General features: G+C 50.6%; 1 protein-coding gene and 1 pseudogene across 3 annotated transcripts; one reads left to right on the top strand and one right to left on the bottom strand.

Moving 5' to 3' along the window:
• Positions 1-185: 185 nt before the first annotated feature.
• Positions 186-27,080, bottom strand: TRAIP (TRAF interacting protein). 3 transcript variants are annotated; one of them, XM_032650556.1, is made up of 15 exons: positions 26,871-27,074; positions 19,593-19,650; positions 19,006-19,089; positions 16,594-16,633; positions 15,861-15,988; positions 14,534-14,628; positions 13,920-14,033; positions 13,074-13,161; positions 12,232-12,321; positions 11,696-11,784; positions 3,875-4,030; positions 1,642-1,690; positions 1,223-1,372; positions 1,061-1,111; positions 186-839 (listed from the first exon to the last, which is right to left on the bottom strand). In XM_032650556.1, exons 1-15 carry the CDS (start codon positions 26,966-26,968, stop codon positions 714-716), a joined length of 1,416 nt encoding a protein of 471 aa, XP_032506447.1. In that variant the 5' UTR covers positions 26,969-27,074; the 3' UTR covers positions 186-713. The 3 variants fall into 3 exon arrangements, with proteins under 3 accessions (XP_032506447.1, XP_032506448.1, XP_032506449.1); XM_032650557.1 differs by lacking the exon at positions 19,006-19,089; XM_032650558.1 differs by lacking the exons at positions 11,696-11,784; positions 12,232-12,321; positions 13,074-13,161 and having other exon boundaries at positions 26,871-27,080.
• LOC116762939 lies at positions 25,882-26,070 on the top strand (annotated as a pseudogene).
• Positions 27,081-27,777: the final 697 nt, after the last annotated feature.

Genomic DNA, 27,777 nt, shown 5'->3' with positions numbered 1-27,777 from the left:
GTTAGAGACTGTGGACAAAGCTGAGGTGATGTCACTCTTGCTACAGTCTCCCTGTGCCCTATGAGAGGGCAAATGCCTAAGGGTGAAGCTGCTGGGTCTGGGTCTAGGTGAAGGTCCCGCTTTAGAAAATCATGCCAGACAGTTCTCCAAAGTGAGGGCAAATTTACACTCCCAGAGTCAGGAAGAAAAGACTCTATCTTTTTTATTTCACAAAGAAATCTGGCCCCCCTCCTCTCCCTACCACCATCCCCCATTCCCCGCCCTGCTTGGTCCAGGCCAACAGCAAGTCAGAGACAGGCAGAAGCTTGGGCAGGCTGAGGCTGCCTGAGAAGCCTCAAGCACTTTGGTCCTTACAGTCAACAAAAAACCCTGGTCTGGAGGACCAGGAGCAGAAGCAGCCCAGCCACATCCGATCATGGCTATAAATGGGAGCCTGGAATAAGGAGCAAACCCTGCTGGCAGGAACAGTGAGCTGATCACATCAGCTCTCACAGGGAGACCCAGTATGATGGGGGGTGGGGCAGGGTGTGTGCGCAGGAAAAGCACAGTTTCTGGGCCTCACCTTCACCCCCATCTTCTTGTTTATCCTTGTCCTCAGGGCTGGTCCTAGAAGAGGGGCCACGCCCCGCAAACCATCTGCCGAGCCAGTCCGCAGTCCTCGGCCTATAAGTCAGAGGCATGTATCTGGCCACTGATCAGACTCACTGTTCTCACTACCACAGGAAGGTGTCCAGCTTGGCCTGGGAGGGAGGGAGCACTGTCCTGGCCCCCAGTCTCTGCTTAGCCCTGGCCTTGGGCTTGGATTTAACGGGCAGTGAGCGGATCATAGTCGTGTCAGTCTGAAGGAAATGTCAAGGAAGAGGCCTAAAGAGGGGACTAGAATGGAATGCAGGGCAGGAAAGGCTCAGACTTGGTGGTGGGCAGCCCTGCTATACTGAGTAAGGTCTGGCTCTGCACACCTGGGGCTGCAGCCACTGGTGGGCTGGGGTCTGGGGGTACAGGTGAGGGATGCTGTGGGTGCCACAGCTCAGCTCAGCCCAATGCTACAGAACAAGGATACAGGCTGGATGAATTTTGTCCGGCCTCCAAGTCCATCGAAGCCAGTCCTTACCTAAAGCAGAAGGAAGAGGTGAGTGGGCCAGGCTAATGGGCTAGGGGGCTGGCCACCCAGCCCCACCCCCAAGGAGGCTGGCACTTGCCACTTTTAGGAAACCACACTCACTGCATCTGTGCTGCGACAGGGCTCTGCCCTGGTCCTCTTGGTCTGTTTCTGGCCCAGGACAGCATTCCGGATGAAGACAGGGAAGGCACCAGCCAGCTCCTCATCAGGCTCTCCCAGACAGCGCTGGCCACCCAGCAAGAGCTGGGACTCCTGCAGAGGAGACCCCAGAGCCAGGCTTGATAAGCCGGATGGCAGCAAACAAGGAGGGTAGGAGGTGCGTTGGAATAGGATCAGGATCTCTGATGCTTCATCAGGAGGAAGGACAGTGAGTAGGGTTCCCAGGGTGGCTCCAAAGTGCTTCAGTCCTCCAGGGGTGAGAGGACTCTGGCAAGACCCTGACCTCTCAGAAAACCAGATTCATACTCAGTCCCGGCCAGAGTTGGAGGGTGATTGCCTAAGCTTCTTCTGGGAAGCCTTACCTGCTTGGGGCCTTTGGGCATCTTCTTGAGAACGTCCTGAACGGGAGAACTGCAAGAGCAAAACGTGAAGACAAGAGGCAGGTGAGCAAGACATAAGGGGTAGGTGAGGGACTTCCCTGTTGGCAGAGTGGTTAAGCCTGCCAATACAGGGGACACGGGTTCGAGCCCTGGTGTGGAAAGATCCCACATGCTGCGGAGGAACTAAGCCTGTGCGCCACAACTACTGAGCCTGTGCTCTAGAGCCCGTGAGCCACAACTACTGAGGCCCACATGCCTAGAGCCTGTGCTCTGCAACAAGAGAAGCCACCACAAGGAGAAGCCCGCGCACCGCAAGGAAGAGTAGCCCCCGCTCGCCGCAACTAGAGAAAGACCCCCATGCAGCAAAGACGCAACGCAGCCATAAACAAACAAGCAAACAAATAAATATATTTTTTAAAGTGGGGGGCAGGCAAACCAGGCTCAGCACATTCCCCTTGGGGAGCCACCGCGTGGCATGGCTGCTGGCATGGCTGCGTGCTGGGCAAGGCACCTCAGTAATCCCCACCCCAAGAGCAGGTCTGTGAACAGCTGGATATCCACAGCCACCAGAGTGGTGGAGGCAGGGGAGGTTGGGCCATATTCTAATCTTGTGGCTTCTACTCAGGGACAAACCAATTCCACTCACCATTCTGGATTTTAATGGGCTCTCAGTCACCTCACCACATCCTGGGCTGTATGTGGGGCTGGAGAGCCCAACAAATTCACTACCCTCAGAAGGAAGGCCACTCATGCCCTGAAAATGAGCTCAGGCCTAGCCCCATCTGCCCAGAGAGGGGTCACCACCTCCAGAGGACCCTCAGTAAGTTAGAGAGCCCGTAAAGTACTCTCAGAACACAGGGTTAGGCCATCTCTCTAGATAAATCTGTGCAGGTAGGGTCTGGGGCAGAACAGATCATGGCCCCAGGCCCTAGTCTGCCACTCCTAGTTCCAGAGCTGGACCCAGTGTTTCCATCCAACTCCTGGGGACCCTAGCAGGTGGATACCCTCTTCTCATATCTTCCCAGAAGAGTGGGAGAATGGTGACCTAAGGCTGACCCTGTGGATTCTCAAAGCCATAAGGACAGGGGCAGGATCAGGGCCTGCAAATATTGAACCCCTCTGCTCCTGCCCCCATAGCCTGTGGTGATGCCACATGATGACCATGGGAAGAATCTCCTCTTGCTCCACTTGCAAGTCTGGTTCTGGGGAGGCTGGGCTCCCTCACCCCCCTCACAGGCACTGAAGATGATAGAAATGTCTCTAAAAGGTATGGTAGCCTGCAGGCCCCAGGTGCCCACTTTCAAGCTTTATAGCTAAAGAGGCAACAAGAGGAAGCCAGAGTACCGAGCAGGCACTGATAGGCCCCCTGACTGTAGCCCACATGCTCTAGGTTTGTTTCTCACTGCTACCAGGCCTGGCCCTATACAGCACTGGTGCCTCTGCCCCTGAGTCTGAGGAGGGGTGGAAAATCCAGCTGGCTTTCCCTTTTGTCCTCTCCCTGGCCTCCTCTACCTCCACTGCCTAACATCTCAATTTCTTTCTCTCATGTCCAAAGTCTTTGATTGAGAAAAAACTTGCTCAGCCTGACTCCCTTACCTGAGCAGCGTACACCTACATGGATGTACAGGAGTAGCTCTTGTCTCCATGATGAACTAGTGGCTTGCCTGGCCAAGGAGACAGCCTCCCTACTCCCAGTCCCACTGTACCAATAGTGCAGGTCCCACCCATACCACTGCAGCTCCTCATAGCTTTTCATGCCTGCCCCTGTGGGCTACCTCCTTAAGTGGTAGGGCTCTGGTTCCATGGTCTGATATGGTCCTGCCTCAAGCATGAGCCTGTGGGGCACACAATGGAAGAGGAAGTTCAGAGTCCCTGACTTAAGACTCCAGCGAGCCCATTCAAGGTACTGGGAGCACCCTGCCTCCCAACAGCATCAGCCCAGACCTGCCCCTGCTGGGACCCCCATGTTCTCTCTAATTCACATCCCCAACTTTGCTTGAAGGGTGATTGTGAAGATTAATGAGACAAGCAACAGAAGGGCTTTGTACAGATTAAGTACTCAGGAGAGGGCAGAAATGTAGCTGTGCTTGCCATGGCCAAGCCCAGGTGACCCTCACTGCCCTGTCAGCCACTCAGAGCTATTAGGGTAGGACCTGCAGAGATCTCTTAGCCATCCTCCCTCCAGGCTGTGGAAGGGCCAGGGGCTACCACTTACTGTGCCTTCTCTGGGAAGAGCCTCTTGGCATGGCCATGCTGGGTGCTGGAGGGCTGGGCTGGGGGAGTATCCACATTAAAGGTGGCATTGAGGTCAATATCATCGCCGAAGGCTGGCCGGTGAAGCTTCAGGTTCAGCATCTCCACAGGAGCTGGGCTATAGGCAGAGATGGCCTGGTTAATTAAGACCACAGTGGCAGCCCAGAAGGACAAAAGCCCCTCAAGCATCAGAGATGGCTCAGCTCCAGGGGCCTGGAGCCCACACCTGGTTTAGAGCCATCCTGCAAGGAAGCCCAAATCTCTACAGAAAAAACCACTTGGCTTAGTCCTTCACACAGTGGAAGTCTGGAAGACATGAAAGGAAGCAAGCAAAAACTCACACAAAACCCAAATGTACAACTAAAAGGTCTTTTGTTCACGTAGCCTCATTTCTCAGAATGCAAGGCAAGGATCCTATCAGAGAGGTGACCACAGACTGAAGTAAAGGGATGTCCCTTCCAGTGCTACTTATTATGACAAATGGCACAATCTTAGAAACTGTCAAAATGACTCCCCTAGGGGGCTGGTACTTTCATAGCTTGAATATGATATACACATTAAAGTAGTGTTTCTAGAGAGTAAACTTAATAACACGGGAAAGTGCTCACATGTTAAATTTAAAAAGCAATACAAAACTCTATAGTCAACAAAAGAAAAAACAGAAAAATTAGACTTCGCAGAAATTTTAAATTTCGCGCATCAAAAGATACTATCAATAGAGTAAAAGGGCAATCCACAGAATGGGAGAAAATATTTGCAAATCATATATCTATTAACAGATTAAAATCCAGAATATATAGAGAACTTCTAGAACCCAACAACAAAAAAGCAAATAACCCAATCGAAAATGGGCAAAGGACTTGAACAGACATTCCTCCTAAGATGATTTATAAATGGCCAATAAAGGGGAGTTCTCTGATGGCCTAATGTTTAGGATTCTGGGCTTTCACTTTTGTGGCCCGGGTTTAATCCCTGGTCTGGGAACTGAGATCCCCACAAGCCTCAGCATGGCCAAAAGAAACCACCCCCCACAAAAAACGGCCAATGAAGACATGAAAAGACCCCCAATACCACTAATCATTAGGGAAATGCAAATCAAAACTACAATGAGACACCCCTCACACTCATTAGGATGGCTACCATAAAAAAAAAAACAGAAAATAACAACTATTGGTGAGAATGTTCTTAAATTGGAACGCTGTGCACTATTGGTGGGAATGTAAAGTGATTAAATCACTGTGGAAAACAGAAAGACAGTTCCTCAAACAATTAAAACTAGAATTATCAAGTGATATAGCCATTCCATTTCCAGGTGTATGTGCAAAAGAACTGGAAACAGGATCTCAAAGAGATATTTGTATATCCGTGTTCACAGTAGCATTATCCACAATAGCCAAAAGGTGGAAGCAACCCAAGAGTCCATCTACAAAAGAATGCATGAGCAAAATGTGGTATATACATACAATGGAATATTATTCAGTTTCAACAAAGAAATTCTACAACATGAATGAACACTGAGGACATTATGCCAACTGAAAGAAGCCAGTCACAAAAAGACTGTATGATTCTACTTACATGAGGTATTTGGAGTAGTCAAGACCATAGAGACAGAAAGGAGAATGGTGGTTGCCAGGGGCTGAGGGGGAGGGGGAGGAAATGGGGAGTTACTGTTTAATGAGTATAGCATTTTTTTACAAGACAAAAATTCGGGGGATAGATGTTGGTGATGGTTGCACAACCTTATGAACATCTTTAATACCACTGAACTGTACACTTAAAAATGCTGGTAAGGGACTTCCCCAGTGGTCCAGGGGTAAAGAATCCGCCTTCCAATGCAGGGGACGCGGGTTCGATCCCTGGTCGGGGAATTAAGATCTCACATGCCGCGGGGCAACTAAGCCCATGCGCCACAACTACTGAGCCTGCGTGCCTCAACTAGAGAGAGAAAACCCGCACGCCACAACTAGAGAGAAGCCCGCGCGCCACAGTGAAAGATTCCACATGCCACAAAGAAGATCCCGCATGCCGCAACTAAACCGGATGCAGCCAAAAAAAAAAAAAAAAGTTGGCAAATTTTATGTTATGTATATTTTACCACAATAAAATTGGGGGAAAAAACCCAAAGAAAACTCTATGTATAGTACAATCACATGACTTGTGCACACACATCCCCCACTCTACCACATACAGAAAAAGGACTTGAAGGGATTTTCCACTGGTCAATGGTGACTACCTCTGGGATAAGTCCATATTTTCCAAATTCTCAACAATGAATGTGTTTTTACTTTTTTTTAATGGGGGAAGGGTATAATTCTATTAGAAAATTTAAGCCAACAGGATTTTTTCTAGCCCATCCAGACCTGGCGGGGCTCCCCAGCTCCTGTGATCAGAGAACTCCAGGGAGTGGCAGGGGAAGCCCCAAGACCACTCTTTCCCTCAGGAGCCTTTCAGAGCTGCCCACAGTCCTACTGTCACTACTCAGGGACAGAGGGATGAGCTGTGCCGTATTAGTCTCTGGCCAGGAGCCAGATGGGGTGTGCAAATCAGAGGAAAGGAACTACCTGCACTGACTTGGGTAGGTAAGCAATCTGGGAAGCTTGGACTCTCTTTCTTTCCCTGACCAGACCCCTGGAAGCTCTACCCTTTCCTTGCCTGTAGGTGGAAGCAAAGGCTGCATAGACCCACCTCAGACCAACTTCACGCATTGCTTTGCTTCCCACTCTGGGAACCACAGCATAAAGCAGCAGTCAGGACCACTCATGCCAATCTTTTTTTTTTAAATAATTTTATTTTATTTATTTATTTTTATTTTTGGCTGCATTGGGTCTTCGTTGTTGCTCGTGGGCTTTCTTTAGTTGTGGTGAGCAGAGGCTACTCTTCATTGCGGTGCTCGGGCTTCTCACTGCGGTGGCTTCTCTTGTGGAACACAGGCTCTAGGCGCGTGGGCTTCAGTAGTTGTGGCTCAGGGGCTCTAGAGCATAGGCTCAATAGTTGTGGCATGCGAGCTTTAGTAGTTGTGGCTCGCAGGCTCTAGAGTGCAGGCTCAGTAGTTGTGGCGCACGGCTTAGCTGCTCCGCGGCATGTGGGATCTTCCTAGACCAGGGCTTGAACCCGTGTCCCCTGCATTGGCAGGAGGATTCTTAACCACTGTGCCACCAGGGAAGCCCCATGCCAATCTTCTGTAAGATCTGTTACTCTGCCACTTTTTACCAACCTCAGCAAGTCCAGGTCCAGGTTAAGAGAGGTGCACTCAGGAGGCAGGCAGGGTCTGGCTATGAGAGCCATTTTGCCCTCCAGGTGGCTCAGGGTAGGACTTCCTGCTGCCATTGCCTCAGACCCTGCCCAGTGGTGTTCATGGCATGTGCCCAGTCTTGGCTCAAGCCAAGCCAGTCTTTTTCACTCACACCTCCTGGCCATCCCCAACACTAAATTCAAGACTCAGGAGGTTCTCTCAGTGCCTCCCTCACTCCCCCACACCATCTGGCTCATATGAACACATTTCTTGTTCCCTCAGACACTTCCTGGTAAATCCCTCTTCTTTTATAAGCTCGAACCCTGTTTTTCTTCCTGCCAATGGTCTTTCTTTCCTTCCCACCTTCTGTCTGTCTGACAAGGTGGAAGAGTCTAGAGCTTAGTGGCCATATACACCCCCCAACTGGTTGAGGGCCTGGCTTTAGGTCCTCCTGGGTGATACCATCATCTTTGGGATAGTCACCCATGGCCAACATACAGGGCTTCATGCCAGAGGACTCAGGAATTGGGGCAAGACACCCCTCTTTCCAAAACTCAACCAAGGCCCTGGGCAGACCTATTACCTGTGTGGCACGGGAGTTAGTCAGTGTGTCCTCCATGAACTCATGGCAACCGGCAGGCCTACCCTAAGCAAAGGCCTCCCCAACTCCCTTCAGCTTGGAGGTCAGGGGCTCTTGGGGTCCATGAGAGAGGTCTTCCAAACACCTCCTCTGTGGTTGGGGGTGATAGCTACCTCCTGAGGTCTCCCTAAAATGACAGGAGTGAAGGATAACCCTACTGCAACAAATGGAATGGGCAGCCATCATCAGTACCCATAGATTTCCACAAAAATCTGGGAGAGAGCATGGCCAGGGGATAGGAGACTTACACAATAGCCAGAACCCACCAGGAGAGGGCTACGGATGCAAGGGAGGAGCGGGGAAGACCTGGATTTACAGATGCATTAAACAAGCCTGAAAATGGGGGTACTGATGGAAGGTGCGATCTTGGTGCCACCCCTCCCTACATCAGGGAGTGAGCACCAGGAAGTGAGCCTGCTACCTGGGGCCAAGAATGAGAAGGGCCTTTCCTAAAGTCACCTGCAAACCATCCACGGGATCTTACGGCAGCCAGTACTGGACCTGACAGCAAATCCCTCTGCACCTAGGTTCAACATGATACCAGATGACTGTACATTCCCCCAATCCCTGCCCATAAAGGTTGGGTTCCCAGGACACCTTTCTGTTACTCCTCCTCAGAGGGCCACAGGCAGCCAAGGACCCCCAAGCATGAGAGGGAAGTCCAAGAGAAAGGCCATGATGTGCAAACACTGGCCCTGACAGAAATGAAAATGCTAGACCATAAAACAAGGGATAGCATATTTTGCCAAGGACGTATTCAGCGAGCAAGAAAGAATGTGTGCAAATTTAAAATGCGATTGCTGATTCAGCCTTAAAAAGGAAGGAAATTGGGACTTCCCTGGTGGCGCAGTGGATAAGACTCCAAGCTCCCAATGCAGGGGGCCCAGGTTCGATCCCTGGTCTGGGAACTAGATCCTACATGCGTGCTGCAACTAAGAGTTCGCATGCCACAACGATGGAGCTCACCTGCCGCAACTAAGAGTTCGCATGCCACAATGATGGAGCTCACCTGCCGCAACTAAGGAGCCCACGTGCTGCAACTAAGGAGCATGCAAGCTGCAACTAAGGGGCCTGCCTGCTGCAACTAAGACCCAGTGCAATCAACTAACCAACCAAACAAATAAATAAAAAGAAAGTAAGCAAAAGCAGGAATGGAAAGTCCCTGGGCACCTAGAGGAAGCCTCTGTGCTTGTGCTCCCCCTTACTGTAGACGCCAGACACAGATGACAAGTGCATGGAAACACCAAGGCCCATGGAATAGAAAGTGGAGGGAGCACGATGGGGAGCTTGCAGACAGCAGCCTTGAGTGATATCCTAAAAAAAAGGATTTTTACTTTCTGCCTTGACTCAGGTTGGGTTCTAAAGGTCTATCTACATGAGATGGTCACTGAGACTAACAGCTCCCTGAGGGTGGGTACTATACCTGCCAAGCTCCTGACAGAGCCTTCATGTTACCTGGGGCTTCCAAGGTGGCTGGGCCGATGGACTCTGAGTGTAGAGTAGGTAGGAGAGACCAGAAACAGAGCTCAGTTTGTCAAAATCAGCCACAGGCTGGACCTCACAGAGTCATGTGCCCATCACACTCCCACAGCCCTCAGACCTAAACTGGGGCAGGCAGGCAGCCCTGGCTCTGTAAAGAGACACTGGAAGGGGCTTCCCTTGTGGCACAGTGGTCAAGAATCTGCCTGCCAATGCAGGGGACACGGGTTCAAGCCCTGGTCCAGAAAGATCCCACATGCTGCAGAGCAACTAAGCCCGTGCACCACAACTACTGAGCCCACGTGCCACAACTACTGAAGCCAGCACGCCTGGAGCCCATGCTCCACAACAAGAGAGGCCACCGCAACGAGAAGCCAGCGTACCACAACAAGGAGTAGCCCCCGCTCACCGCAACTAGAGAAAGCCCGTGTGCAGCAACGAACACCCAACGCATCCAAAAATAAATAAATTAAATAATTAAAAAAAAAAAAAAGAAACACTGGAGGACCTGAGGTATGAAAGGAAAGAGAAAGATTGAGGAATGAAAGGTAGGAGAATGAGAGGAAACTGGCTTGCATGCATTCACTGCCCCCCTCAGATGCTGACCGGGTACTATGGTGTGGGGGAAGGAGCGTGTGTGTGAGAAAGCTGATGGTGGGGACACAGATCAGGAGGCAGCTCCCGGTCTACTCACAGCCGGGTGTGTACACAGGGGGTAGACCAGGCTCCAGAAAGCCTCTAGAGCACCTCTGTGGACCCTAGCAGCTGACAGCATCTGAATAAGAAGTGCTACCTGTGCAGAGGACGGTGAGCTTATTTCTGTTGAGGAGACTAGGGAAGGCTCCGCAGGGCAGCTGACACTTCAGTGTGGAGAAGAGCAGAAACACAGGAGGACATAGGAGCAGGAAGGCAAGGGGTGTTCTGCTGCATTGGGCAGTGTGATTTGGCTGAAGCCTGAATATCCACCGCAGCCCACAAGGCCAGCTCCATGAGGGCCTGAGGCCAGTGCCGAGGGTCCTGGGAGATGTTTGGCAAGGGAGTGGCATGATGCCCTGGGGCTGCTATACAGGACAGGGGGGAGGAGTGGGGTGATGGGTCACAAGTCTCACACGGAGGTGGGAGCAAGGAAAAGGGTCAGGAAGGCACCACAGAAGTTAGATGGGCAGGCTCTAGCAACTGAGCGGATGTGGGGAAGAGGGAGCATAATGAGTTTCCAACGTTGAAACGTGGCTCAAAGGGACTTCCCTGATGGTCTAGTGGGTAAGATGCCACACTCCCAATGCAGGGGGCCCGGGTTCGATCCCTGGTCGGGGAACTAGATCCCACAGGCATGCTGCAACTAAGAAGTCCACACACTGCAACTAACAGCCCACATGCTGCAACTAAGAAGACTGCATGCCACAAGTAAAGATCCCTCACGCTGCAACTAAGACCCTGCTCAGCCTAAATAAATAAATAGTTAAATAAAAAAAAAGTGGCTCAAATAAAAGTGGCTGGGGGGCTTCCCTGGTGGTACAGTGGTTAAGAATCCGCCTACCAATGCAGGGGACACGGGTTCGAGCCCTGGTCCGGGAAGATCCCACATGCCGCGGAGCAACTCAGCCTGTGCGCCACAACTACTGAGCCTGTGCTCTAGAGCCCGTGAGCCACAACTACTGAGCCTGCGTGCCATAACTACTGAAGCCCACGTGCCTAGAGACCATGGTCTGCAACAATAGAAGCCACCACAATGAGAGGCCCATGCACTGCAACAAAGACCCAACACAGCCAAAAAAAAAAAAGTGGCTGGGGACTATGCTGGTGGTCCAGTGGTTAAGGATCTGCGCTACCAATGCAGGGGGCATGGGTTCAATCCCTGATTGGGGAACTAAGATCCTGCATGCCGCGTGGCTCGGGGAAAAAAAAAAAAGTGGCTGGGCTGCTGGGTTGTGTTTTCTGTCTGGACCATCAGGAGGGCTGCTAGGCAGGAGATTGCCCTGAGGACCCTCTCAGCCCATTGGCTTCTGTGGAACACTGGGGAGGAGGACACCCATCCCTCTGCCTCTGGCTCCCTCTGCTGGCAGCTTTAATGTGCATATTCCTGGAACCAGAAGAGAGTTACAGTATTTCCGTGGTTGTTTCAGAACCTGGGGCAGACGGATACATTAGGTGAGTCATTCCATAAACAGGATGCCCTGAGCTGGTGCTCCTGCCCTTTCTCTGACCAGCCCTAGGTACTTTCTGGCCTCCCCTGGCCTCTCCTTGTCAGAGCCCAGAATCTACCTCAAAGCTGCTTTCCAGCTAAATCTTGGCTATCTCCCAGGGCAGGGGGTCCACAGCCTTCAGGCCCACATGGGCCACCCACTCCCACAAAGCCAGGAAGAGTGAGGACACCCTTACCAGGGAGCTCCTCCAGCCTATAGCCCTTGCACCACCCCAGAGGGTCAACAAACCTCTCTAAAACCAGGCGGTTGACAGCCTCACTGTCCACTGGTGGCAGGTTCAGGGTTTCCTGCAGCATCATTAGCTTTTTTCTCAGGCTCTTGGGGAAGGAAAGAGAAGAGAGTGAAAGAGCCGCTGAGGCACCAAGTCCAGAGGGACTGCCAAGGACTGAGCACCACACACGAAAGGCAAGCCCACTGGGAACAGAACAAGGCCTGAAACCCAAATATCAGGCTCAGGAGGCCAGGACCACCCAACCTCAGAACCCCTCTCTGGTGGAGCCCCTACTCTGGTGGTCTCAAGGATGTAGGCACAGGACAGACTGTGAGGAAGACCCAGGTGCTCTCTGTCCTCTGCTGAGGAGGCCCCGGCTCCAGACCAAGGGCCAAGGCACATGTCCTGACCCACCCTGACCCAGGAGGATGCAGGGATCCCAGAGCCACCACCACTGACTGGTGCAAGGTTTCGCGGGCAGAACTGGCCAGCCCTGTTCTTGGAGGGCACATAAGCCACCCCTCGTTCCCGCCTGGCCAGAGATGTCCCTCACTGCGATTTCCTTGTCAGCACTCTGTAAGTCCTTCTGGGCCGACCTCAGCTCCAACTTGGCCTGGTCCAGTTCAGAGTAGACTGTCTGCAACTACAAGAAAGTGTAAGGAGAAAAGGATGAACCAAGGGGTGCCCATGTGCCCTGCCTGCACCTGCTGCTACACCAGCTCATGGTAGCCCAGGGTCCAGAAGAGCTGGGAACATGGGAGGGAGACCCTAGCTCCATGGGGCTGGACCTTAGTCCGGCAATGTCCATCTGGAGCTGCCCAGGAGCAAGGGCTACTTCCTACACACTTGCCCATGGATGCACCATGCCCAGAAATAAAAACTGCTGTGCTGACTGAATCAGGTTCCAAGATGCCTTCTACCGGGTGTCCCCTGGTGGCCTAGTGGTTAGGATTCCAGGCTTTCACTGCCATGGCCCAGGTTCAGACTCTGGCTGGGGAACTGAGATCCCATAAGCCGAGCGGCATGGCCAAAAAACACAAACAAACAAAATAAAACAAAACAAAAAATACCCCCAAACAAGAGGCCTCATACTCTGGGCCTGGAACAAAAAACAGGCCCCTGAAGCTGTCACATTTGGGACCTGTGTGCTCCAGCCAGCTGAGAGGTACCCAGAAGAACAGAGAGGAACAGAAGTGTGCAGAGGCTGGGGGAATACCTGCCTGATCTGCCACCCTAACTGGACAAGCCACGTAGCCAGAGTCAATGCCCAGTAAGGATCAGAAACCAGCCTCTGTGAGCCATCCAACAGCCCCATGGCCTTGCTTAGGAGACACACATGAGCATGACAAAAGGACAGCCACCTCTCCCCTCACTGTCAGCTCCCCACTGAATTACCTTGCTTCTGGAAGAAAACAAATCCTTCTTCAGTTTGTCGGCTAGCTCCCCTGAGGCCTTCCGTGCCTCTTTTAGATTCTCGTACTCTCTACAAAGGGGCCATGGAAAGGCATGTCAGCACCAGACACCTGCTGGTCAGACTGAGCCACAGCACCAACCAAACACAAAGCCCAGCCCAAGCCCTCAGCCCTTCTGATTCCTACTCTGACACCTGAGCCCAGAGGGGACCAGGTGGTGCAGTGGAGGGTCTGGCACCCAATGCAAGGAGAGCTGGTGAGTCTCTGTTCCCTGCCTGCCTGCAGGCACTGGTGATTTGAGAGCGTGTGCAGGAAGCCCCGGCCCCACTACGAGGCCCCCTACACCACCTGACCCCTACACGAGGCATCTGGGATCCTCCATGCCTGTCAGCCAAGTGGTCCCTTTTCTCCCACCTCACACCCATTGTAGTAAACATCTGAGCTGAGTTTCTGATGCAAGCCAGGCAGGATCAGTAACAGTGCTAATAGGAAACAGGCTCCAGATATCATGATGGGGCTCATGGCTCAGAAAGCTGTGCCAACGTCTTTAGAAATAACACTTATAATTCACAGTCAATTCTCTCAATAATCCTGTGAGGCAAGGTATTATTATCTCCATTCAGGAAGCTGAGGATCAGAGAGGTTAAGAAATTGGCTCCTGGCCACATGGTGAAAGGGGTGAGGGTTCAAACTGAGGCAGCATGGCTCCAGAGCCTGCCCCTTAACTCCACCTGCTGTGCTTTACATGAGATGGGCAACAGACGGAGAGGCATGGCTGGGGTGCCATGGCTTAGCTCCTGGGCTTGGATAGAGAGGCCAGAGTACACACTTCTTGAGGGACACGCAGTACACAGCCAACTGTTCCACCGCTGACTGTCCCACACCCATGTCACGGATCATCTCCTCCACCTCGGGCCGCTGACTCTGGAGTAGGAGCTCAATTCTGAAAAACACCCAGCCCACGGCATTTAAAATCTGGAGGCTGATGGGTAGATACCCAGTGCAGCTCTGCTTCCCTTTGCTGCCGTTGCTATGGTGACAGCCTGAGCTGCTAGGATGCTTCAGCAGGCAGGTCTGTCCAAAGAAAGGCCCCACAGCAGAGCTAAGCACAGCTGCAGCGATGCTGCTGAGGAAGAAGGGGTGTTGACAGAGAGCCTCAGGTCAGGGATCCCCAGAGAGAGGTTCTTGGAACAGAACCCCTGCCAGGTCATTTGGCCACAGGCAACAGGGACAGGGAGGAGTGTGGCAAGAGCCCCCATAGAAAGTAGAGGAGCCCATAGAGGTTGAGTAAGACCTGTGCCCATACTCAGCTAGCCTGAGCCCCCCATGGCCTATGGAGAGTTGAGCTACAGAGGTGAGCCAGCCCCTGCTGAAGTCCTGAGAGCTGTGCCCCAGAGGGCCCTAGGTGCAAGGGCACAGGGCAGGCCCCAGATCCAAGCTCACCGCTCCATGGTCTTCATCTTGTTCCGGAGCCGGCGGGCCTCCTCCCGTGCTTGTTTGGTCTCATCCTGCTGCTGTTCCAAGTACTTCATCTGCTTCTGAAGAGCAAACGTACCCCTACATATCTGTTGCTTGGAGGCTCCCAGGGGCCAAGGCTAAAGTCACTGGGAGAACACTACCCTAGAACTGTATGCCTTTGAAAATGCTGATAAGCGTATGCTCCAACCCCCAGGAGGTAAGGCTCCTGGGCCCCACGCTGGCTTGTGCTTTTTCTGCTAAGAGGCCCTAGGCCAGCTGCTTCCTCACCTCCCTGTTTGCTTCCTCCTGAGATACATCTTACCATAGGCACAGCCCACTCCCAGGATCTATAGGCCTGCTGGGGACTGCCAGGGTCCTGTGGCCTGCTGTGTAGGAAGCTGAAGAAGCCTGGAGCACAAATCCAGGCTGCGCTATCCACCATCTAGACCTATGGACAGTTGCTGGGGTAGGAGAGCTGAGCCAGAGGCAGCTGGCCAGGCTGCCCTCAGTACCTGGCCACTTCATCTCTGACCTGGGACTGCCAGCAGACTCCTGCTCTACAGCCAGGTGCTAGTTCACTCCTTCCTTCCCACTGGCCAGGCCACGTGATCCAGGCCAGCCACGAAGCAGAGACAGAAACAATGAACACCCTGGGGCCCTATCTGTTCACAAGGATGGCTCCCTTTCCCTTTCAAACGACATCCAGCAAGGACTGCTCCTTCCTACGAGGCCAGAATATCAATTGTGGATTCAAGTCAATCACCTCATGCCCCTCGGAAAGCAAGAGGCTCACCAACCCAGGCTGATACAATATTCATTTGGGTCTAGAGCCACTTTCTCTGCAGGCTTTGATCTGCCCGGTCAGCTCAGCACAGCCGACTTCAAAGGCCCCCCGCTCCTCCCTGGGATGCTGTTTGATCTGGCTCCAGAGAGCAGCCCAGCAAAGGACTAGAGTGCTAATGGAAGGTTCTTCAGGCTGGCTTTGTCAGTGGAGTACAAACCACTTTTGGAAACACGGCCCAGCCTCACTGAGGTCTTGGCTGAGCAGCCCCTCCATGAAGCACTGGGCAGGCCTCACCTCTCGAAACTACCTAGTACAAAATCCATAAGTGCTGGCAATACGACCTTTTTCTCATGGGCTGGATGGGTACAGCATGGGAAGCCTGGGGAAGATGGGATTTGCCTCCATTTTACAATTGCACAAACCAAGGTATTGACCAAGGCAGAACCAAAAGACAAGCCCAGAGTGATGAGTCCAGGACTAAAACTATATCTCCCCAGCAATCTGTGTCCACAAGGCCTGGGGACCCACCTTGAGGGTGGAGCACAGCATCTCAGCCTTGTCTAAGGCCTCCTGCAGGGATTCAACAGTGGCGTTGCGTTCTTCCAGCGTGTCCCGCAGAGTGTCAATGATAAGCTGGCCGTCTCGTTTTTCCTTCTCTGGAGCAAGGGTGGGGGATAGAGGGAGAGGAGAGGCCCATCCACACTGCAGTATGAGAACATGGGCCCTTGGGCTCCAGCACACCACCCCAGAGCCAGGTGAGGAACAAGTCTCAGGCCAGAAAGTTGGGTGGCCCGCTTCTCTCTCTGGCAGACACCAAACCAGGTACACCCAGCCAGAGTCTCTTCCTTCAGGGGATGAGACCCTCTTTCTGATGCTTGGAACTACCTGAGTAAAGATTTCACTGCTCTGTGCTCCTGTGGGTCTAGTTAATTCATCATCCCAGAACTCAAACAAGTTCCTGCCAAATTTGGCAGTGGAACCCTCGCCTACAAATACTTTGTTCTATCAGATAGCCCCCTCCCAGCCCGGGTCCTAGGCAAGCAGCCTCAGACAAAGAGAAGAGGCTCACCTGATCTAGGTGGACAGCTTCGGTCACCTCCCTTTCCTTTCCTTTTCTGCCAATCACAAGAGCTGATAGGACTCTTGGACATATGAAGCAGGGAGAGCCCCTGGCTCTGCCAGAAGGTTGGAGGCCTTCCTCCCAGGGCCTCTCCCTCCACTACCCAAGTCAGGGGCTTCCCAGGGCCCCTTGGGAACTCACCTTTCTGGGAAAGCAGAGCTCTGGTATTATCCAGTTCATTCTGCAAGGCAATACCCACAATAAGCAGCAAGAAGGCATCAGAGCTGGCCTCCACTCAGCCTCCCATAAGGCTTGTGGGGAGCCCCAGGAGGGGACAAGGAGGCCTATGGGCCCAGGGCAGCATGAACCCTGCACACCTCAAGGCCAAGCTAAGTCAACAATGGAGAGAGAAACCTTGCTTTATCTCTGTGTGCCTTTTTAAAAAGTAGGTAAAATGGACGAAAATAATCTCAGGTACAAGACCCTAGGACAGGAAAAGAGGCATAAAACGGGCAAAAGAAGTGGAGCTGCGCCTGTGCAGTCAGTCTCATGGCAGAGGCTTCCATCGCTTCCTTGGGCCTGTGCTGGCCTTGACCCTTTCTGGCATTAGCTGCACTCACTGGGGACACAGAATTGGGATGTCCAAGCACCTTGGGCCACCACTGCTTCCCTCCACCCTGGGTCCTGCCTGCTTCATGGTCTTCCCCTCTCCAAGCTCCAAGCTGGCTCTGTGCACCATGAATCTTCCAGCCCCAGAATCCAACAGGTAGGTGAACCAGGACAACTTTGCACCCCTGGATGAAACCTCACCTGCGCTAGGCTCTAACCAGACTGTTGTGAGGGTCAAATGGGCCTCTCAAAGTGCGTGCATATGTTCCGAAGCCACTGCCACAGAACCACTGAGAGGCTGAAGCAGAACTGAGCCCAGCTCCCATTCAGGAGTCCCATGTACTCAACACCCCTGTGGACAAGAGACATGCCTACTCCATAAGCAGGAAAACCAGGTTCGGCAGACCTGAAAGGCTTGGCCTAGGGTTCATGGTGGTAGCTAGATGCAATCCAGAAAAATCCTCCTCCAGATTACCCTTCCCAGGTCAACGCAAGACTCAGAATATCGGGCTTCCCTGGTGGCGCAGTGGCTAAGAATCTGCCTGTCAATGCAGGGGACACAGGTTCGAGCCCTGGTCCGGGATGATTCCACATGCTGTGGAGCAACTAAGCCCTTTGCGCCACGACTACTGAGCCTGCGCTCTAGAGCCCGCAAGCCACAACTACTGATGCCCATGCGCCTAGAGCCTGTGCTCCGCAACAAGAGAAGCCACCGCAATGAGAAGCCCGTGCACCGCAACGAAGAGTAGCCCCCGCTCAATGCAACTAGAGAAAAGCCCTCACGCAGCAACAAAGACCCAACGCAGCCAAAAATAAAAAATAAATAAAATAAAATAAGTTTAGAAAAAAAAAAAGGCTCAGAATATCACATGTGACCAATACTAAGGCCTAGCCCCAGTGCGTGGATAAGTCCCTGTTGTCAAACTCTCTACCCAGGACTCTGGGGCAGGAGCTGTTGGTGGCCAAGCTGGTCAAATAGGCCGGACATCTGGGGTGGAAGCGGTGGGTAGAGAAGGGCACACACGGGCTACCTGAGGATGGCTGCCAGCCCAAAGCTACCGCTAGTCCCCTGGCTCCTTCCACACCCAAGCAGGGTACCTTCCAAGCCCTTGCTCCAAACTACTCAAGATTTTGCCTCCCTGTCTCCTAGATCTGGCTCAGAAGGCCAGAAAGAAATGAAGCTGCCTTTGTTGCCTTTATCACAGGGAGGACACGGCTTAAAACTGGGAGCAGTTACCATGACGATGAACATGTTAGCTTTAGGCATAAAAGTTCCACGTTCTTGAAGCAGTGAGGTTCCAAGGACATCACAGCACCCTGGAACCAGGGCCAAATGAATCCTGATCTGACAGATGCCCAGCAAATTAACCCTCAGAGTCCAGGTTCACTTGCAAACCCCAATCCCACTTATTTGAGAGGTTTCTGCCAAACCAATCCCTTTGTACACAAAGAAAGCTAAACTTTACACTTGGAGGGGAAGCAGTATAAGTGTAGGAGGGAATCCACCCATCCTCTCCTGCAGTGTGGGTTTCTATCCTGGCTGCATATCTTGATTCCAGGGGCTCTGCCCTCCATTCCTGCTCTGAGAAAGACTCAGGCACCTGGATATATACCAAGTTCCCCAGGCAGTTTTGAAGCACAGGCAGGTTTGTGAACAGTAGGTTCACACATATTCCCTGGCTGAAGACTGAAAAGATGGTTGTAGACCCTTTGCGAGGGGGGGGAACTTCAGGAGAGGCACTCTGAACTATGGTCAGAATTGCTCTGAAATCCCCAGGGGAGGGCTCACAGTCAAGTGGCTCTCCTCCCCGCTAACAGCGTATTTCTCCAATGACTGTAGCATCATCACTTGTCCTCTGCTCTCTCAGCCTCTGCCTTGAAATCGCTACCAAGTCTTCCCTCCAGAACTCCATCTCCATACTCGAGGTGCTCTCCCTGGGTAGGAGCAGAAAGTGAACTCTCAGAGGGCTTGGGGTTCAGTAGAATGAGATAAATTCTGGGTACCTTTAAGAATTCTGCATCTAAGACACTCTCCTCTTCCTGGGCAAGGTCAAAGAAGAGCTTATTGATAATGGTTCTTTTACCGACCTGAATGAAAGAACAAGATACAGTATGACTGCACAGCTGGGTCATGGGCAAGGATAAGGGTGTACATTTAGCCTAACCCATCTCAGGCCTAACCTTTCACAGCACATCCCTTGGAGTGAGAGGACCTCTGTAACCCTGTACGTGGCCCAAGCTGGTGCCACTAGCTTGGCGGTTACTGAAGTCATGTCACTGCAGACCCATGTGGTAACTGCTCAAAAGAAACCCCAACTCTAGGTGCTGGGCATTGCAGGGGAAAGGCAGGGAAGGAGACCAAATCTACCCAGGTGAAGATTGGCCCAGGCAATGAGTCCATCCGCCTGCTATCTCTGGACACAAGCAGGCCTCCCGAGCCGCTCAAAAGCACAAGTGAGGCTCGACCAGCCTCAAACCACGAGGGTCCAAATAGGTCAAAGACATTGCTTAGCCTCAGAGTTCTTTCCTCATTCCTGCTCCCTGGCAAGGAGCTGTCTTTAGCTGAGGTGTTTTCATCCTACCACCCTCACCTGGATTCGGCACTGCGGGCAGGTCCGACTTGGTGCCGTCTCGAACCACTGAATTAGGCTGGAATGAGAAACAGAAAAACAGACTTGTGAGCCATGGCTTGGAGCGAGACATACAGACCAGGTAGCCACCCCGACCAGAAGAGCGCCTGTCCTGCTCCTCCTCGACCCAATGCCTGCCTACCCAGGAGGGCAGCACCACAGGCCATGACGGTATATCCCACAAGGCCTGACTGGTACAAGCACTCCAACCAACTGGCCCTTTTTTGGGCCCTGTTGGCTTAGATTTCCCTACCCCTGAGCTGCCATTTTGTCAACTTTCTAGGCTTGGAGCAGGGCATGGGGGAGCAACAGTCAAAGCCAGACTCCCTCAGAGATGGGGGTTGTAATAATACCCCCATGTAAGCTAGGGCTCCAAAGGGGTACACTTTCAAAGTAAGGATAAACTAGAGGTAAAAGCAAGTAGCAGTAAAAGCAAAACACAGCCCAGCTATGCACCATCTGCTTTAAATTTTAATTAAAATAGTCTCCTGCTAGGGAATTCCCTGGCAGTCCAGGGGTTAGGACTCCGTGCTTTTGCCAAGGGCCCAGGTTCAATCCCTGGTGGGGGAACTAAGATCCCACAAGCTGTGCAGCGTAGTCAAAAAAAACCAAAAACAAAACGTAGTCTCCTACTGGTAAACAATCCCACCCCCAGGAACCAGGGAGAAACAGAATCTTTTCAGGAAGATGATACCATAATCCTAGGCCTCAATTTTTTTCTATAAATAATTTTTCAAATACATATAATACAAAGCTAACAATGCACAATGGAATACTACACAGCAATGAGAACAAATGAGTCTACAACTAAGAACAAATTATGGATGAATTACATAAATATAACATTGAGGAAGAGAAGCCAGATACAAAAAAGGTATATTGTGTATAACTCCATTTACGTAAAGTAAAAAAGTAGGCAAAACATCTATGTTGCTGGAAGTCAAGACAGTGGCTATCCTTATGTGTGGCGGAAAGGCGGGCAGGTGGGAGTAACTGAAAGAGTGCACCGACCTGGGTCGTTGGACTCTTTAAATCAATAGAAACTGAGGCCAGAGGAGAAATTCAGGCAAGGCTTTATTGGGACTTTTGCTGCACCTGAGGGAGCAAAAACAAGCAACAGGTGCCCTTGCTTGCTCACTGTGGGTGGGGGGGGGCGGAGCTGGTTCCTTAAATGGGGTGAGTGTAGGGGGTGGGTCGGCAGATTGAGCCACAGGGGTGGCTTAGGTAGTCTGCCCACCCCTTTGGTGGTGCTATGTGCAGGGGTCATGCACAGTACCCTGCTTTTGCTCCAGGCACTTCAGAAGCGACAGCTGGGTTTTGGCCTCTTTGTATTTTTTGTTTGTAATTTGCCCCAGCTGCTGCACACATGTAGTTATTTTTAGTCCCCTATAGTTTCTCTGTATTCTGTTGCTTGAGGAGAGGTTTGTCTAGGTGCAAGTGCAAGCACTCTGGCAGTGTCCCAGGTCCCAGCCTGTCTCAGGAGGAGGTTTCTGGAGTGCTGATGTCTAGTTTCTTGTTCTGAATTCTGGTTGCAAGGGCGTGTTCAGTTTGTGAAAATTCTGCAAGCTACACACTTATTATATTTGTACTTTTAAAGGTTTTATTTATTTATTTTATTGATTTATTTTTGGCTGTGTTGTGTCTTTGTTGCTATGCGTGGGCTTCTCATTGCGGTGGCTCCTCTTGTTGAAGAGCATGGGCTCTAGACGCCCGGGCTTCAGGAGTTGTGGCTCACGGGCTCTGGAGCGCAGGCTCAGTAGTTGTGGCGCACAGGCTTAGGTGCTCCGCGGCATGTGGGATCTTCCTGGACCAGGGCTCGAACCCGTGTCCCCTGAATTGGCAGGCGGATTCTTAACCACTGTGCCACCAGGGAAGCCCCTATATTTGTACTTTTTTTTTCTTTTTTTCTTTTTTTTTTGCTGTACGCAGGCCTCTCACCGCTGTGGCCTCTCCCGTTGCAGAGCACAGGCTCCGGACGCGCAGGCCCAGTGGCCATGGCTCACGGGCCCAGCCACTCCGTGGCATGTGGGATCTTCCCGGACCGGGGCACGAACCCGTGTCCCCTGCATCGGCAGGCGGACTCTCAACCACTGCGCCACCAGGGAAGCCCTATATTTGTAATTTTATGTAACATTTCTTTTTTTTTAAATTTATTTATTTATTTATTTTTGGCTGCATTGGGTCTTTGTTGCTGCACATGGGCTTTCTCTAGTTGCAGCGAGCGGGGGCTACTCTTCTTTGCAGTGTGCGGGCTTCTCATTGTGGTGGCTTCTCTTGTTGCGGAGCACGGGCTCTAGACGCATGTGGGCTTCAGTAGTTGTGGCACGTGGGCTCAGTAGTTGTGGCTTATGGGCTCCAGAGTGCAGTTTCAGTAGTTGTGGTGCACAGGCTTAGTGGCTGCGGCACGGCACGTGGGATCTTCCCTGACCAGGGATGGAACCCATGTCCCCTGCATTGGCAGGCGGATTCTTAACCACTGCACCACCAGGGAAGTCCCTGTAATGTATTTCAATATTTTTTTTTTTTAAGTAAATAGTTATACATGGAAAAAAGCACTACATAGTGCAAACCAGAACATATCCACAAAGACTTAAGATATTCGGATTTTCACAGACCATAATAAACACATTATGCTGAATAAATAAAAATTAAGATTGAAAATATCAGCAGAGGGCTTCCCTGGTGGTGCAGTGGATGAGAATCCGCCTGCCAATGCAGGGGACACGGGTTCGATCCCTGGTCCGGGAACATCCCACATGCCGCGGAGCAACTAAGCTCGTGCACCACAACCACTGAGCCTGTGCTCTAGAGCCCGCGAGCCACAACTACTGAGGCCCGTGTGCCTAGAACCAGTGCTCCACAACAAGAGAAGCCACTGCAATGAGAAGCCCGCGCACTGCAACAAAGAGTAGCCCCCTGCTCGCCACAACTAGAGATAGCCCACACGCATCAACGAAGACCCAGCGCAGCCATAAATAAATAAAAACTTTTTTAAAATTAAAGAAAAAAAGAGGGCTTCCCTGGTGGTGCAGTGGTTGAGAGTCCGCCTGCCAATGCAGGGGACACGGGTTCGTGCCCCGGTCCGGGAAGATCCGACATGCCGCGGAGCGTTTGGGCCTGTAAGCCATGGCCGCTGAGCCTGCACATCCGGAGCCTGTGCTCCATAACGGGAGAGGCCACGACAGTGAGAAGCTCGTGTACCGCAAAAAAAAAAAAAAAAAAAAAAAAAAAATTAAAGAAAGAAAATATCAGCAGAGAATTCGAAAATAAAAGGTGACATATCAGAATTTAATAAGGACCGGGGCTTCCCTGGTGGCGCAGTGGTTGAGAGTCCGCCTGCCGATGCAGGGGACACGGGTTCGTGACCCGGTCTGGGAAGATTCCACATGCCGCGGAGCGACTGGGTCCGTGAGCCATGGCCGCTGAGCCTGCGCGTCTGGAGCCTGTTGCTCCGCAACGGGAGAGACCACAACAGTGAGAGGCCCGCATACCGCAAAAAAAAAAAAAAAAAAAAAAAAAAAAAGAATTTAATAAGGACCAAACAGAAATTCTAAAACTGAAAAAAATGGCCAAAATTAAGAATTCAATGGATGAGTTTCATAGCAGTTTAGACACAGTTGAAGAACTGGTATATTGATAGATAGGTCAGAGGAAACACCGAGAATTAGAAAGATGGAAAATATATGAGAAATGATAAGAGATATAAAAGATACTGTGATAAGGTATAGCATACATATAACTAGGAATTCCAGAAAGAAAGTGTTAGGTAGAATAATGTCCTCCCCTCAAGAAGTGTACGTCCTAATTTCTGAAACCTGTGAATATGTTCCCTTATATGACAAGAGTAATTTTGCAGATGTGATTAAGTTAAGGAGATGGAGAGATTATCCAGGTGTGTCCCATGTAACCACAAGGGTCCCTGTAAGTGCAACAGGAGTATTGGAGTCATACAGAGAGAGCTGAAGATGTAACACTGCTGACTTTGAAGATGGAGAAATGGGCCATGAGCCAAAGAAGGCACAGCCCCACTTCCATCTTGATTTTAACCAAGCAAGACTCATTTTGGACTTCTGACCTCCAGAATTATAAAATAATAAATCTGTGTTTCCTTAAGCCACTAAGTTATTGTAATTTGTTATAGCAGAAATGAAAAACTAACATAGAAAGAAAAGAGATAATGGAATAGAGGCAATACATGAAGAGATAATGGCTGATAATTTCCCAGAACTGATTAAAGAAATTGTTCCACAAGTTAAAGAAACCTATGATTCTCAGGCAGAATAAAAATAGTAACAAAAAGAGAATTGAGGTAACTACATTATTGTCAGACAAAATAGACTTTAAGTCAAAAATGTTTACAAGAGACAAAGAACGACTTTACATATGGATAAAAGGTTCAATCCAACAAGACATAACAATTATAAACATATATGCACCTAACAAAATATATATGAAATATATACATGGAAGAAAATTGTACAGAATTGAAGGGAGAAACAAAAAGTTCTCCAATAAAAGTTGGAGGTGTTGGGACTTCCCTGGTGGCTCAATGGTTAAGAATCCGCCTTCCAGTGCAGGGGACAAGGGTTCAATCCCTGGTCCGGGAAGATCCCACATGCTGCGGAGCAACTAAGCCCGTGTGCCACAACTACTGAGCCTGCACTCTAGAGCCCACAAGCCACAACTACTGAAGCCCGTACACCGCACCGCAAAGAAGAGTAGCCCCCCGCTCATCACAACTAGAGAAAGCCCGAATGCAGCAACGAAGACCCAATGCAGCCAAAAACATAAAGTTAAAAAAAAATTATTTCAAAAGTTGGACATGTCAGTACCCCACAATTTCAATAATGGATAGAACAATCATACAGATAATTAATATGGAAATAGAGGACTTGAACAACTCTTTAAACCAAACAGACCTAACAGACATATACTCCCCCCAACAACAGCAGAACACACATTTTTCTCAAGTGCACATGGAACATTCTCTAGGAAGGTCATATGTTGGGCCACAAAACAAGTCTTAAATTTTAAAAGGCTGAAATCACACGAAGTATCTTTTCTGATCAAAATAGAATGAAACTAAAAATCAATAACAGAAGAAAAATGAACAAATGTGTGGAAATTAAACAACACACTCTTAGACAACCAATGGGTCAAAGAAGAAATCACAAGAGAAATTAGAAAATACCATGAGATTAATGAAAATGAAAACATACCAAAACTGTGTAATACAGCAAAAGCAGTGCTAAGAGGGAATCTGATAGCTTTAAACACACAGAATAAAAGAGAAGACACCCATTAGGATGGCTATTATGGGAAAAAAACAAAACAGAAAATAAGTTTTGGCAAGGATGTGGAGGAACTGCAACCCTTGTGCATTGTTGCTGGGGATGTAAAATGGTGCAGCTGATGTGGAAAACAGTAAGGCAGCTTCCCAAAAAATTAAATATAGAATTACTGTATGATCCAGCTATTCCACCTCTGGGGATAACCCAAAAGAAATGAAAGCAGGAACGTGAACAGATACTTGTACACCAATGTTCATAGTAACATTACTCACAGTAGCTGAAACATGGAAACAACCCAATGTCTATTAACAGATAAAGGGATAAACAAAATGAGGTATTTTCATACAATGAATACTACTTAGTCATAAAAATGAAATTCTGAAACATGCTACAACATGGATGAACCTTGAAAACGTTACGCTTAGTGAAATAAGCCAGACTCGAAAGAACCAAATGTGCAATTCCACTTATATGAGGTAGCTAGAATAGAAAAATTCAAGGAGACAAAGTAAAATAGAGGTTTCCATGGGCTGTGGGAAGGGGAGAATGGAAAGTTATTGTTTAATGGATACAGTGCTCTGTTTGGAATGATGGAAATGTTTTGGAAATAGATAGTGGTGATGCTTACACAACGTTGTGAATGTACTTAATGCCACTGAATTGTACACTTAAAAATGGTTAAAGGGCTTCCCTGGTGGCGCCAGTGGTTGAGAGTCCGCCTGCCGATGCAGGGGACGCGGGTTCGTGCCCCGGTCCGGGAGGATCCCACATGCCGCGAAGCGGCTGGGCTCGTGAGCCATGGCCGCTGAGCCTGCGCGTCCGGAGCCTGTGCTCCGCGGCGGGAGAGGCCACAGTAGTAAGAGGCCCGCGTACCGAAAAAAAAAAAAAAAAAAAGGTTAAAATGCAAGGCATCTTTGAGCTCACTGAGTAAACACCCTTCTGATAAATTTTAAAATTTTATGAAGAAGTTATCATTGAAATTAAATGGTGGCAGACATGTCCAAGGAATATTACAGGAATTTGATCCCTTTATGAATCTTGTGATAGGTTAATGTGTGGAGATGGCAACTACTGGGCAACAGAACAATACTGAAATGGTGGTAATATGAAGAAATAGTAGCATGTTAAAAGTTTTGGAACAAGTATAAACAATGGCTGTGTTCACCAAAGAAATCAATTGTTTCCACGTGTTCCCTTTCCAAAGGGCCTGTTTTACGATGATATAAAAATCAGGTTGTGTACATTTTCATACTAAACTTTTTTTTAAGTAAACTTTTGCAAAAGTTTTTAAAAGGTTAAAATGTTATATATTTTTTACTATAATAAAATAGTGTATAGTAAAAAAAATGGGAAAATGGTTAATTTTATGTTACACATATTTCACCACAATTAAAAAAGGAGCTCGGAGTCAGCCTGTTCACAGCTGCTAGAGGAATCTCCCCACTAGCTGCACACTCAACAGAACGGCTTGATTAGAAAGCACCTCCTTACCCTTCGATGTTAACTTGGGTTTGCTGAGGTCAGTGAATACACTGAAGTGTCTGACCAACGAGATGACTCTGGACAGAATCATTCCAAACCATCAAACCAACCACAAGAAATCGGGTAGCCAGTAGTCTACTAGGTCTCGAAGAAACAAAAGGGCTCGCTAATGTGGTGAAAGTTCATTTCTGCCCGGGGTGCTAATTTTGAAATCACATCTCTTTGCAAGTCGATCAAAGAAACCCCTACTCTGTCTTCATTAAACCAATCCTGTACCCCCGACCTCAGCTCAGCTGTCACCTCCTCCGGGAAGCCTGCCCAGGTCAGGAACTCTCGTGGGGCTCCGTCTAACGCCGTCCTCATCACCAGTCTGGGCTCCGGGGTCGGGTCGCCCGGAGGCCCGACACCCCACAGTCCTGTAGCCGTACGGGGGCGAGCGCCCAGCTCCAACAGAGCAGTCACTCACCACTGCAAGTGGAAGGTGTGGCCGCAGTGAATGGCGGCCACGTCGCGGGAGTGATCGAAGAAGTCGGAGCAAATGGTACACAGAGCACGGATAGGCATGATGACTGGTCTCAAGTGGCCAAGGTAGCCAAGGAAAACGCGACGGGTTCAGCTTCTTGGCCGTGCCTCCGCGTCTCAGCTTGCTTCAAATTTGGCTCCCCAGCGCAACTTCCGGGAGCGGATCGGAAGTGGCAACAAGGAACGTGAAAGCGCGGACTGAAGGTTGGGTCCGGATTGGACGAACCCTCAGGGGCGGGGCTTAAGGGCCACCGGCCGTAAAGAATCCTGGGGCCGAGCGCGGGCCTGAAACTGTTAGCGGTAATTCTCAGGCGGCTGGCGGGAAGACAGCCGGTACCGCAGGAGCGCAGCGTTGGATTGGCACGAAGAGCAGCTGCGCCGCCGGCCGAGCCCCTTTCTGGGGCAAGACTGGTCCCAAGCCAGAGCTGGTGCCAGGTGCGCTGGGCACGGGCTTCTCAGCCTTGTTCTCTCGGCGTAGCCTCCTCTGCACTTCGGGGGAGTCGAGAAGACCGCGGCCATAGGGGAATGGGACGACGGTCCCGATGGAGAGCGGGTCCCCTGGCCTCTGGACAGTGCTCGACCATATGGTGGAAGCCCATAGTTCCCAGACCAAAAGAACGCTCCACCCTCTCAGCCTTCCGCTCTGAGTGGTCCTAGAAAGATGGACACAGGTCCAGACACCTCAAGCTCACCCTGGCTCTATACAAGCAAAGCTTGATGATCCCTAAGTTTAGAGGTGGCAGGGTCAGTATCCTGACTTTAGTTCCTAGCTCTCAGGAGGATCAAGTTTTTCCTCGGGACTGCAGTAGGGTTGGAATTTTGGAGGCCCAGATGCTTCATAGATGAGTGGC

Source organism: Phocoena sinus, chromosome 11 (assembly GCF_008692025.1).
Source record: "Phocoena sinus isolate mPhoSin1 chromosome 11, mPhoSin1.pri, whole genome shotgun sequence".
NCBI lineage: Eukaryota > Metazoa > Chordata > Mammalia > Artiodactyla > Phocoenidae > Phocoena > Phocoena sinus.
This window is presented reverse-complemented; position numbering and strand designations above follow the sequence as displayed.

What these genes read in the sequence shown, in the direction of transcription:
- TRAIP (XM_032650556.1), bottom strand. Translation starts at nt 26,968, where the DNA reads ATGCCTATCCGTGCTCTGTGTACCATTTGCTCCGACTTCTTCGATCAC. An exon ending in TGCTGTGCTCCACCCTCAAG is followed by an intron (nt 14,629 to 15,860) that starts GTGGGTCCCCAG and finishes TTTGCTCTTCAG; the next exon opens with AAGCAGATGAAGTACTTGGA. An exon ending in AACCGCCTGGTTTTAGAGAG is followed by an intron (nt 4,031 to 11,695) that starts GTTTGTTGACCC and finishes CTCTGCCTATAG; the next exon opens with CCCAGCTCCTGTGGAGATGC.